This window comes from Pteropus alecto, unplaced genomic scaffold, assembly GCF_000325575.1.
Source record: "Pteropus alecto unplaced genomic scaffold, ASM32557v1 scaffold88, whole genome shotgun sequence".
NCBI lineage: Eukaryota > Metazoa > Chordata > Mammalia > Chiroptera > Pteropodidae > Pteropus > Pteropus alecto.
Genome location: NW_006494611.1, coordinates 4,190,829 through 4,202,387, shown reverse-complemented (window position 1 = coordinate 4,202,387; position 11,559 = coordinate 4,190,829). Strand labels below are relative to the sequence as shown.

The 11,559-nt window shown below is 39.4% G+C and overlaps 1 protein-coding gene across 1 annotated transcript in view; it reads right to left on the bottom strand.

Moving 5' to 3' along the window:
* The window catches only part of LOC102882533 (nmrA-like family domain-containing protein 1), a 14,670-nt gene extending 6,680 nt beyond the window's left edge, over positions 1-7,990 (bottom strand). Inside the window, 3 exon segments of the mRNA XM_015599893.2 lie at positions 765-809; positions 1,811-2,049; positions 7,798-7,990. Of these exon segments, the coding sequence (XP_015455379.1) occupies positions 765-809; positions 1,811-2,049; positions 7,798-7,837 (324 nt within the window). The 5' untranslated portion in view covers positions 7,838-7,990.
* Between the last annotated feature and the right edge of the window lie 3,569 nt (positions 7,991-11,559).

Below are 11,559 nucleotides of genomic sequence, written 5' to 3'. Positions count from 1 at the left end.
CCCTAAGGGACAAACATAAATTCTTTATATCGATTGCTGTATTTGCATATGGACTAGAGGGCAGTGCTGGGTCCACCCCCTCCTTTTCTTATTGTCCTCCTTAGAAAAAGAGCTCTTCCAGCATCAAGATAATATATTCAAGCTATTGTATGAAAGGGCAATGATCTTAGTGAGTAGAGCGCCACCATATCAAACGCGGAGCCCCATTAGAAACTGAGAGGCATCCTGGTGGGAAAGGTCGGGGACATTTGGTCCCTTCCTCTAGGCTGACAGTATCTTTGTGATCAACTGCCGCATTAATTTGTATATGAGGCTAAAGACACTTGAGAAAACAATACACAATATAATAATGTTTTCTAGTAATGAATTATGTCTACATACCATCTGATATTGAGAGCATAATGGATGTATACATATAATTATTATTACAGACACACACAAACACACACATATATATAGAAATATTCTCTTTTTTATATTTTAGTTCCAATTTTTCCAAAGCACCTTTATTTCTCTTTCCTTCCCTCCCTCCCTCCCTCCCTCCCTTCCTTCTTTCTTTTCACCGTTTCCTTCTTTTTTTTCCTTATAAAACTCCACGTAGCAAGCAGAGCAGACATAATTAATCTGGTTTAGTAGATGCAGAAAGTGAAGCAGTGAAGCAACTTGTTTGTACCCCTGGGTTTCATAGTGAGTAAATATCAGAATTAGTACCCAGAGTTCTTAAAATAGGCCCTTTCAAAGTTTATCGCTAAAAGACAAGCTATAAGTGGTATAATTAACTTAACAGACATTCCTGAAATAGTTTAACCCTGTTCTTAATTTTTTGAATTGTGCAATTTCTGCAAGAGGCTGATCCTATCCACTACATTTTTAAAATCTAATCTTCATATTTTTTCTAATTTAGATGTACAAATAGTACTGCCATAGGGGGGAAAATAGATCTTATAATGACCAAGAAGTTCCCTGAGCTTCCATGCTGATAACTGCTCTCCAGAGTAGTTATCAAAGTAACCACTTTCATCTATTTTAGCTGTTTCTTTATTTCTAAATAACATGTTTGCACTACTAATACTTGATTTTTTTTTTTCAATTTAAGGTATCAGCTATTAAATTCCTACTGTGAAAGATGAGCCCTCATCTTTAGTGTTCTCGCTCTCTCTCACACACACACATACACACAGAGTCTACCGCCACCATCACACATACATGCAATTCCCTTTTTTCCATGTTCCCAATATCATAACATTAGACTAGAGCAATAATCAGTGCTTACACACAGCTAAAGCTGAGCCATGTGATATCCTATGGTTACATTTATTTATTTATTTTTTACAAACTTTCATTTTCCCTGGAGTTAATCATTGTGGGTTTGTTTGCTTATTTGTTCAATTCTTTTTCGATGTACCCATTATTAATTCATCCTCAAATTCTCTACCGAAAGTATAAATATACCATTACATTTTTGTTCTTTCCATTTCACTCTCAGACTAACCTTAATTTTAGGGGTATCTTTACTGCCAACCCTCATATGCCATCTACAAACAAAAGGTGAGAATCTAATGACTGGCTCTATTGCACAGCCATTCTCAAAGATCCAAGATCTTGAGATGTGGACGTGTACTACGTAACACTGATTTCACAATCAAAGAACACCTTGAACAAGTACTTGAAATATATATATTTCATAAGTCCTGGAGAAATGTTGTGGAATGAGGTTTATATTTTTGTCCAGACTGGAAGGCCTACCCCCTTCCAGGGAGGGCAGGGCAGCCAGGGAAGGTAAGAGGAAAGGGTTCAAAGGTGTTCCCACCTGATACACTTCTTTCTTTTCTCTATTACTGTTCCAGATGCTGGTCACCAAGAAGGCCCCATAGGCACCTTTTAAGGCGGCCTCTACCGATGCTTCATCATCCAGGTCCCCTTTCACCACCTCAGCACCAAGGTCCTGGAGCGCCAGTGCATTTGGTTGAGTCACATCCCTGGTTAGTGCTCTCACGGCGAACTTTTTGCCCTCCAAAATGGCCTTGGCCACAGAGCCACCCTGAGCTCCTGCAGGATTGGGGAAGAAGAAATAAAAGAAGGATCAGGAATAATGTTCACTGAAAAAAAGCTGGTCAGGGAGTCCAGTTATTCAGGGTACAGCTGTTGTGATAACTACTTCAGGAGGCTTCCCCGCGGCTTGCAACGGTGGTTTGCGAACTAGGTTTCTCACAGCCTTGTCAGAGTCCAGCAGAGAGAGGAAGAATAAGAGTGTACTGAGGCAACGAGGAGGCCAAATGAGCCCCAGATTCAAATGGGTACTTCTACTTTTATCTGCTTATAGATTTTATTTTCAGGTTCTTCATACAATTTTATTTTCAAAAGGGGTTTCTAAAAGGTTGAAACTTAACACAAGTTTCTTTTTACGGCATTCGAAGCCATGCATAATATGATCATTACTTGCTTAACTTATCTTCTCTGCAAATATTTACTAAACGTCCTGTGATATATGCCAGTCCTATGCTGGGTTACTGACATTTGGGATCCTCCGTCAGATGGGTTGCATACCCGTCCTGAATATATTTTTTGTGCCTTCAGATCTACCTTCGCCTCCTCCACCCTGCCTAGTGCTCTGAGAGAGGCTGACCTGTATGGACTCTATCAATGTGCTCTCTTGCACTCAGGTTGGTCTGGTCAATGAGAGGCATCAGCCACAGATCTGAGGACAGGAAAAGAGGTGAACCCTCCACACGGCTGCTCTCCCCAGGTTTTGGTTATCTCTCTTACACTTTACTCTTGCCTCCTGTTGCTTACTTATTCTTTATCGTTCTCTTCTCTTTCCACTTTTATTCAGTTTTCCTCAGCTTCTCTGAAAGAGTATGGCACTTGTTTCTTGTGGGACCGAACCAAATTGATATGCCACTGATAACCCTATAGGGTCTGCCATTTAATGAGCTTTGCCTTTGCACAAAGAGCTTCAGCTGAAGGTTAGTGCTCTAGTGGTAAACATGAACAGACAGCCAAAGGTCACCAGATGTTTGAAGAAAGCCTCCAGCAGGAAAGGCAAAACAACAAAAAAACACCCACCACCACCAACAACAAAAAACCTGATAAAAGGAAACAGAAACAGTGCGGTGAACAGAAGAAAACTTTTAAAGGATTGATATTTTCAGAGACTGGAGAAGACTGTGCATTCAGAACACTACATCTGCATACTGTACAAATAAAAGGGGAGGGAGAGGCAGAAGAGAAAGAGAAAGAGTATTCAAAAGGAAATATGAATCTCAGAAATTTAAAATATAGAAGAAATAAATTTTTCAATAAGAAAAGTTGGAGAAATCTCCCAGAATTGAGGAAAAAAAGCAAAGAAATGGAAAATAGAAAGAGGAAATAGACGATCAAGCCAGGGGAATTCCAGAATGAGAGAAGAGAAAATGAAGGTGTGGAATTAGCAAAGGAGATAATTTCCCAGGGTTCAAGGGTTATAAATGAACTTTGAAATTAAGGGGGCACCGAGTACCCAGCACAATGAACAAATGAAGTCCCAGATTGTTTACATAATTGTGAAATTTCAGAACACTGGGGATAAAAAAAATCTTTACAGCTTTGATGGAGACAGGGATGGTGATGAATTCAAAGGTGGGGATAAAAATAGCATCAGATTTCTTTATAACACTGAACGCAATGGAGTGAGGCAATGTAGGAGGAAAATTAATTTCTGTCTACAATTCTAAACCTAGCCAAATAGTCCGCTGAGTCTAAACATTTTACATAAAGACATTTTCAGACACTCAGATTTCAAAAATTTAACTCCTATGCACTCTTTCTCTATAAGCTACTGGAGGATATTTTCTAGCAAAATGACAAAGGAAAGCAAGCAAGAGGAATCTAAGAAACAGAAACCAAACCTAGGAAAAAGGCAAAGAGAATTGTTAGAATAATGAGGAAGAGAATCCTAGGAAGATTGAAATTAAAAGATGGAGCACTCCGGGAGGGAGATCTCCATGGGGGTTGGGGGACAGAACCAACAGATTAATGATGCATTTGCTCATTTTGAAAGAAATCATCTAGCTTTATTGAAGAGATTAGGGAAAAGTGAATGATAGGTACAAAGAAAATGAAATGAATAAGAAATAAAGGCAATTATTAATTTCAGGAAAAACGAGAAATTATGTAAGAAAAGAAAGCGCACACTACATGGCTCAAATATGAACAATAATTACATAATCATAATATGGGCCCATATTAGTCCATTGTCCATATGAAAAAAGACAAATTGTTATAAGCTATATGGGGAGGATGAGAAAAAAGAAGTATGTCCTTGGGGCTGTGGATATAGACAATGGATAAAGACAATGCATAACAACTAAAATTGAATATCGAGAAATAGCATCTTATCACATTATTTAGAAATATGGAGACAAATACCAATAGAAACAGAAGTAAGGGGTAGGGCAGGGTCTGCTAGGCTTCTTTATAAGCTTTGTAGGACTATTAGACTTTTAAAACTATTATATACACATCTATAGAAATAAAAATTCAATAACAAATATTCATTAGCTATATTAGTTTTCTAGGCATGTCATAACAAAATTCCACAGATTGGTGACCTAAACAATTAAAACATATTTTCTCACAGTTCTGGAGGCTAGAAGTCCAAGATCAAAGTATTGGTATGTTTGGTTTCTACTGAGATCTCTCTCCTTGGTTAGCAAATGGAGAGCCTTCTTACTGCGTCCTTAGGTGGTCTTGCCTCTGTGCACTCCAGCCCCTCCTGTCTCTGTGTGTCAATTTCCTCTTCTTGAAAAGACACCGGTCAAATAGGGTTAAGGCCCCTCTCACAGACTCATTTTAACATAATTGCCTCAGTAAAGTCCTTATCTGCAAATAGTCATATTCAGAGGTACTAGAAATTAGGGCTTCAACATATCAATTTGGGGGGGCATACACAGTTCAGCCTACATCGACTATTGTAATTATTTCCATATAACCCCGCTACTAAACTGGGTTCTCCTCGAAGACAGAAACTATTTATTCTTTATCCCTGTTTCCCAACCATGTGCTGAGACTATTCCCTGGCAAACCGTAAGTTTCCAATACCTATGTGTTGAATGACTGAATTAATAAATAAATCGGAAAGACTGAAATCTCTGTGCTCTCAACTCTTAGCTTTGGAGGTACAGTCCTGCCTGGACCTGTGTGAGATGAAGAAGCAAATGACATGGACCAGTGTGAAAAGATAAGAGGAGATGGACCAAACTCAAGCCTGGCTCTCCTAACCACTCCCACTCTAATGTTTAAGACGCGAACCAGGAGAGGAATTCATCCACCTAGGCTTTGCTCCTTTAAATTAGCCAGACATACTCATAAATTCATCAGCCCAATAAAGCAGCCCCAGAACATCCATTCTTGACATACTCAGTTGTCTCAGACCCTCCTCGCTTATTCTGGCTTGTTCACTCATGGACCCAGTTTCCTACTAGATGATTCCATTTTGAGATAAGAAACATTCCGTGTTGACATACGAAACATTCAAACCTGTAGAGAATTTTTATAAGAGTTTATGTGAGCTGAACTGACGATATATGCCAGAGAGCAAGATCTCAAATGCTCTGAGCAATAAGAGTTTTGCCGTTTCTTTTATGCATTTGAAATTAAGGAGGGAATGTAAGGAAAGTGACATGGAGGTGAGACAAAGCAAGGCGGGGATTGTGTTACAGGATAGTTAACAAGATAACATGTTCTCTTGAGGGTGTTATGGCTTATTTCAAAGGTGTGTTAACCTAGATGCTCAAAAACAATGTACAGGGCTTGCTTAAGGCAAAGATAAGCCTTTTACTACAGAAGTTATAGGCCTGGGGTGTGACTACCCACCATGACCTGCCCTGTTAGGAATGTATGATCAGATCATCCTGTGAGGTTACTTTCCATAGAACCCCTTTTTTTGTCCAAAACAGCATTTGATGGCAGGTTCTAGAGGTATTGTTCAGAACTGGATGTGCAAACACATACACAGGTTAAAGGTTAACATGTTTCCCTGTCGAATTTAACTAGGCATCCTATATTTTTATCTGCTAAATCTGGCAACTTTACCTTAAAGACCTGGGCAGTAAGGTAATCAGCCCTATCCTCAGCTAAGCAGGAATCAATTTTCTTCAGCTCTGACACATCTAATCTGATTCCTTTAGGAGCAACTCCCAAGGCTCTTATCCAGCTGCCTATTCTGAACACCTAGGCTCAAGTTTCACAGACCAAAATGGAGCTGCTGGTGTTCCATGACCTGCTCCCACCACGTTTTTTTTCTGGTTTCACTGGTTCACAATTTTACTCTTCCAGCTGCTCAAGCCGGAATACTCTAAAGTCACTGTTTACTCCTCTCTTCTCACCGCTAATATCTGGTCCTTCAGCGAGTCCTGCCAACTCTCTTTAGAATGCACCCGGAATCTGACTGCTCCCCACCACCTCACTGCTGCCACTCTGGTCCTAGCCATATTTTGCCTGGATTATGGCAGCAGCCTCCTAAAAGGTCTCCCTGCTCAGCCCTTGCCCCCTACAGTCTCTTCACAAAACAGAAGCTAAAATCATCCCTTTAATACCAAAGTCATCTCATGTCACTCCTCTACTCAAAATCCTTTAATGGCTTCTCATCTCTTTCGAGGAAAAATAATATTCTCACTATCACCTAATGCTTTCTAAAATCATTTACTTTGTGTCCCATTTACCTTTTATTTTTTTTCCTTTTTAAAGTCAATATACCTGGCTCTTGGCTTTTGCAAATCTATTTCTCCCCTCTCTCTGCTCTAGTCCTTTCTTAACCCTTCAGACAAAACTCCTGTGCTCATAGAGCTTATATTCTAGAATGGAGAGTCAGACAGTAAGGGAAGAAATCAAGCAGGGAGGGCAGCCAGACAGTGGCAGGGTGGAGAGAAGTTGCAATTTTAAAGATATTGGTCTGGGAAGTGCTCATGGAGAGGGCGACATCTGAGCAGAGTCATGAATGACACGAGAGAGAAAGAAGTGTGAGGAACAGGAGGAAGATTATTTATTCCTGGTTGAGGGGGCAGCCAATGCAAAGAATTTAAGGCGGGAGTGTGTCTGAGGAACACACAGAATAAGTAAAGAGGAGTGGTAGAAGATGAGGGTTCATTAGCTGGACTTGGCATTTTACTTGGAATGAGACAGACATTGGAGGGTTTTCAGCAGAAGCATGTTATGATCTGATAGTTTCAAATGGATCACTGAGAGGCTGAAATGAGAACAGATTGAAAGGGAGTGGCCTGATTTGATTAACATTTTGCAACGATGGCTCTGGCTTTCAAAGAACCGGTTGTAAAGGAGGCAAAAGTGAAAGCAGAGACTGCAGTAAAAAGGCTCGGACAGCTGAACACATGAGAGAAGTCACTTAGCACATTCTCCTAACCCCCACCCACTCCATTCTTTCAGATTTGCTGAAGTATTGGTCAGGCATGTGGATACCCCCTACAAACCCATGAGTCTCTCACACTTGCTCCTTTTCACTTGTCAGGAAGTGAGTACAGAAAAGTTTCTAGAGTACAGCTTCTGTCGAAATGAAACTCAAACCAATAAGTCAGCAGACGATTGAAAAAGAGAACATATCAGCTGAGATCATTTCTGACAAATCAAATCAAATCACCCAGCCCCTTTACCACAACAGAAACTCAAACAATAGGACACTTTTCTTAATTTCCTCCAAAGGGCTCTTTGTTCAGCCCAGGCTTGCAGACTCTGAAGTTAAAAACATGATGACAGGAAAGTAAGCCACGTCAGGATGCACTTTAAAAGTAAAGAGTTTTTTACCTGTAGCTCCAAACACTGCAATCACTTTCTTGCTGGTCATGTTACTGGACAAAGAAAGAGTTAGGCGAGTAGCTGCACTTTCCTCAGAGCAGTGAAGACAGCCGAATCTGCTTCTTTTCTGCCTTGAGAATAATAAGCCACATTTGATTACCACGTATCTTAGTTTGCCCCTCCTTTGACAGTTTTATTGTTCTTATTAGCTAGCTTAGTCAGAATGACACTGCAATTTTCTAGATTCATTTGTTCACTGCTTCCTGTTCAGCAGATTTGTATTCAGTGCCCTTCGTATACTAGGCATCGAACTAGAGGTTCTGGTGATTTAGATCTTGTAAGGGAGATAAATAAATTAGTAAATAAATATATAGTAGAAAGCAATGGCAGAGGGGACATAGGTTATAGAGAAAAGACACAAAATCCAGACTAGGGGTGTTAGGGAAAGTTTTCCAGAAGAGATGGTGCTGGAGCTGGCCCTAAGACCCTATGGGTTCAATCAGGGACAGTAGGAAGAGATAACTCATACAGGAGCTACACATAGCCAAGTTCAAAGGCACGGCAGTCATAACACAAGGCTCACAATGACTGCAACAATGCTACGGGAATAGCAAGAAGAATGGGAAAGATGGCAGAGACCAGAACACAAAAAGCCTAGTAGGCATAGCAAGATACTTGGATTTACTCTGACATCCACAGCAGGTTTTATGAGATTCTGGCAGAAGGGTAGAGGCTGGGTTGAAACAAGACAATGCTGGAAGCAGGGATACTCCGAAGGAGGCTAAAGAAATGATATAGTTGAAAAATTACAAATGCTCAAACATGTGTTTGGGGTTGAATTGTGTCCCTCCAAAATTCATATGTTGAAGTCCTGACCTCTAGTACCTCTGCGTGTGACCCCATTTGGAGATAGGGTCTTTACAAAGGTAATCAAGTTAAAGTGAGATCATTAGAGTGGCCCTAATCCAATATGACTGGTATCCTTATAAAAGGGAAAATGTGAACACAGAGATGTGTACAAAGGAAAAATATAGGGAGAACGCCATGTGAACATGAAGACAGCCACCTGCAAGCCAAAGAGAGAGGTCTGGAACAGACCTGGGTAGGCGATGGAGGAGCAGGAGCAAGGCTCAGGGGGAAATGAGCTCAGAATCGAACCTACTGGGTTTGAGGCTACAGTTTGTCGTGTGATTGAGAGAAGATGAAGTAAAAAAAGCAAGTGTAGCTTCTCCTTTAAGGAGCCTTATTGTAAAGGAAGTGAGAATGAACTATGGTTACAAGATGAAATGGAATTTTATTTCAATAGGGAAGATGTGAACATGTTCCTGGGTTAAAGGTAGCTTTCTCCATCCCTCATAGTCTGCTTTATTTTGTTCATAACACTTACGACTTGACATGTTACAGGTATATTTATTTGTTCGTATATTTATTTCCACCCCACTTCCCCAACTAGACTGTATGTTCTATGAGAGCAGTGACTTTTATTTTTATTCACTCGTGTATATCACCGGGGCCTAGAGCTATATCTGACACATAGTAAGTACACAATAAATATTTGTTGAATGAACGAATGAATGAACAAATGGAGTTAGGTTCCTAAGAAATGCTGGAGGGCAGGGACTCTGCAGCACTGATGAAAGGGCATTGAAAATAGCAGCTACTGCAGAGATATCTGGGACCCTCTGTCAAATATGAAGACAAATTATGGGTCTGCAGCCCGTCTGCCCTTTGCCTTTCCCTCTACTGTCCCACTCATATAACTTGCCTCTGCCTAATTATCTTTGCAAGAGGAAGAAATTCTCCTAACTGCCCCCCTCTCTGCTCTACAGTGCAACTCACTATGAAACTGAGAGGTTACTCTACAGTTGTTACAGATTGGAAGAGTTGGTCATGCACACCTGTGCATTTCTTAGAGGCAAAGCTGCAGAGGCTAAGCTGGACAAGCTAAATCCAGAGGGCCCAGTAAGTGGAAAATTGTATGTTCTCATTTCTACGATAAAAATACTAATGGAATAAAGTCAGCTATGTCACAAGAAAGATACGCAGTGCCTCTGCTACCCTAAACTACACACAATCCTACACTGGCCATATAGAGAATTCTCAGTACCATTCCAAGCAGACATGCAAAAGAGATAAAGATTTAGATTCAAGGTAGTTTATCCATACCATTATTTGTATTGAAAAGAACTGCAGACAATCTAAATGTCTGCCACGAGGGATTAAATAAATGATGGCATAGCCGTCATTTTAATGGAGAATTGAATATCTCCATTAAAAATTACAGTTTCTAAGAATTTTCTTAAAATGGAGAAAGGCTCAAAATATAGTTATATGAAAACAGCAGACTAGAGAACTGCATATACAGTGTGATTCCAGGTTGTAAAGGGGAAAAAAAATTATACACACACACACTGTATACACACATGTAGCCTAAGAGTACTTGAGTGATTTTAGGCAATATGTTCGTGGTAGGGCCAGAGGACTCAGCATGACATGACATTGTTCTCACACTTTGATTACAGCATAGTACAATGACATGCAGATTCTAAGAGCTGACAGAAAAAAATTAAAAGTCTATGAGTACACGGTAGCCAAAAGTTGGAAACAACCCAAATGTCCATCAAGAGTAGAATGGGTGAAATGTGGCATATTCATACAATAATATACCATACAGTAATAAGAATGAATAAACTAACGCAATATGCAACAACCTGCAAGAATTTCAGAAATAAAATGTTGAGCAAAAGAGTAAAGGAATATCTAGCATATGATTTAGTTTATATAACATTCAAAAGCAGGAAAAAACTAATCTATGATGACAGATTATTTTTAGGAGTAGTGACTGGAAGGAGCTTAAAGAGGCTTCTGCAGGGCTGGTAACATTCTCTTAATCTGAGTGTTGATCACATGAGTGAATTTATTTTGTGAAAATCTTAGCTGTGCAGTTAAGATTTGTGCAATGTTCTATATGTGCCTTATACTTCATTAAAAACTTTACTTTAAAAATAATCTATAAGTAAAAACCAAAAGCTAAAGTGACTGAACAGGAATAGCTAACATGGGCAGGTACCATCCTGTAAACATTTACACTGGGTGGAGACAAAAAACTTCAGCTTTTTAACTAGGCAAATCTCTACCACGGCAAGTAGGAACATGGTAACTTCAGCAAGTTCTCAATATTATTATAGTAAATATCAGCTGAATCACTGGTGTTCTGAAAAGGAAAAAAATCCCTTGTCGCTTGAAGATAAAGGGGAAAAAAAAGTCAAAGGAAGTGCTTACGAAAGGCCTGATATTCCAGCTTAGATAGGAATGAGTTTTGTTGAGCTGTGTTAGAAAGATATTCCTAGTAAAGAAAAGAGCTTTACAAGCTCTTGCCTGTTTTAAGTATAAAAAATTTAGATGAAGCTCTTTGCTTTTGTTTCTCAGACTTTGATTTTTCTTCTTTATCAAATAATGCATTCCTATGATGAAAATTTGGAAAATTCTGGTAAGTGTAAAGAATTAAGAACAGTTTTCTCATACTATCGCTACTCTGAGGGAACCAAACTTAGCATATTTGGTCTCATAATTTTAATGTATTTTTTCTTTACACCATCGAGATAACTCTTTATGAACAATTTAGTATCTATTGAAGAGTAAAATAAAGATGAACAAAAATAAAGGTAAAACAATAAAAACATGTTAGTATATTCAAGACTTTATTCATCAGCATTCTTATTTGCAAACCATAGACACTGGTAATGAAAATTATGCAAGAGACTTGGGTTA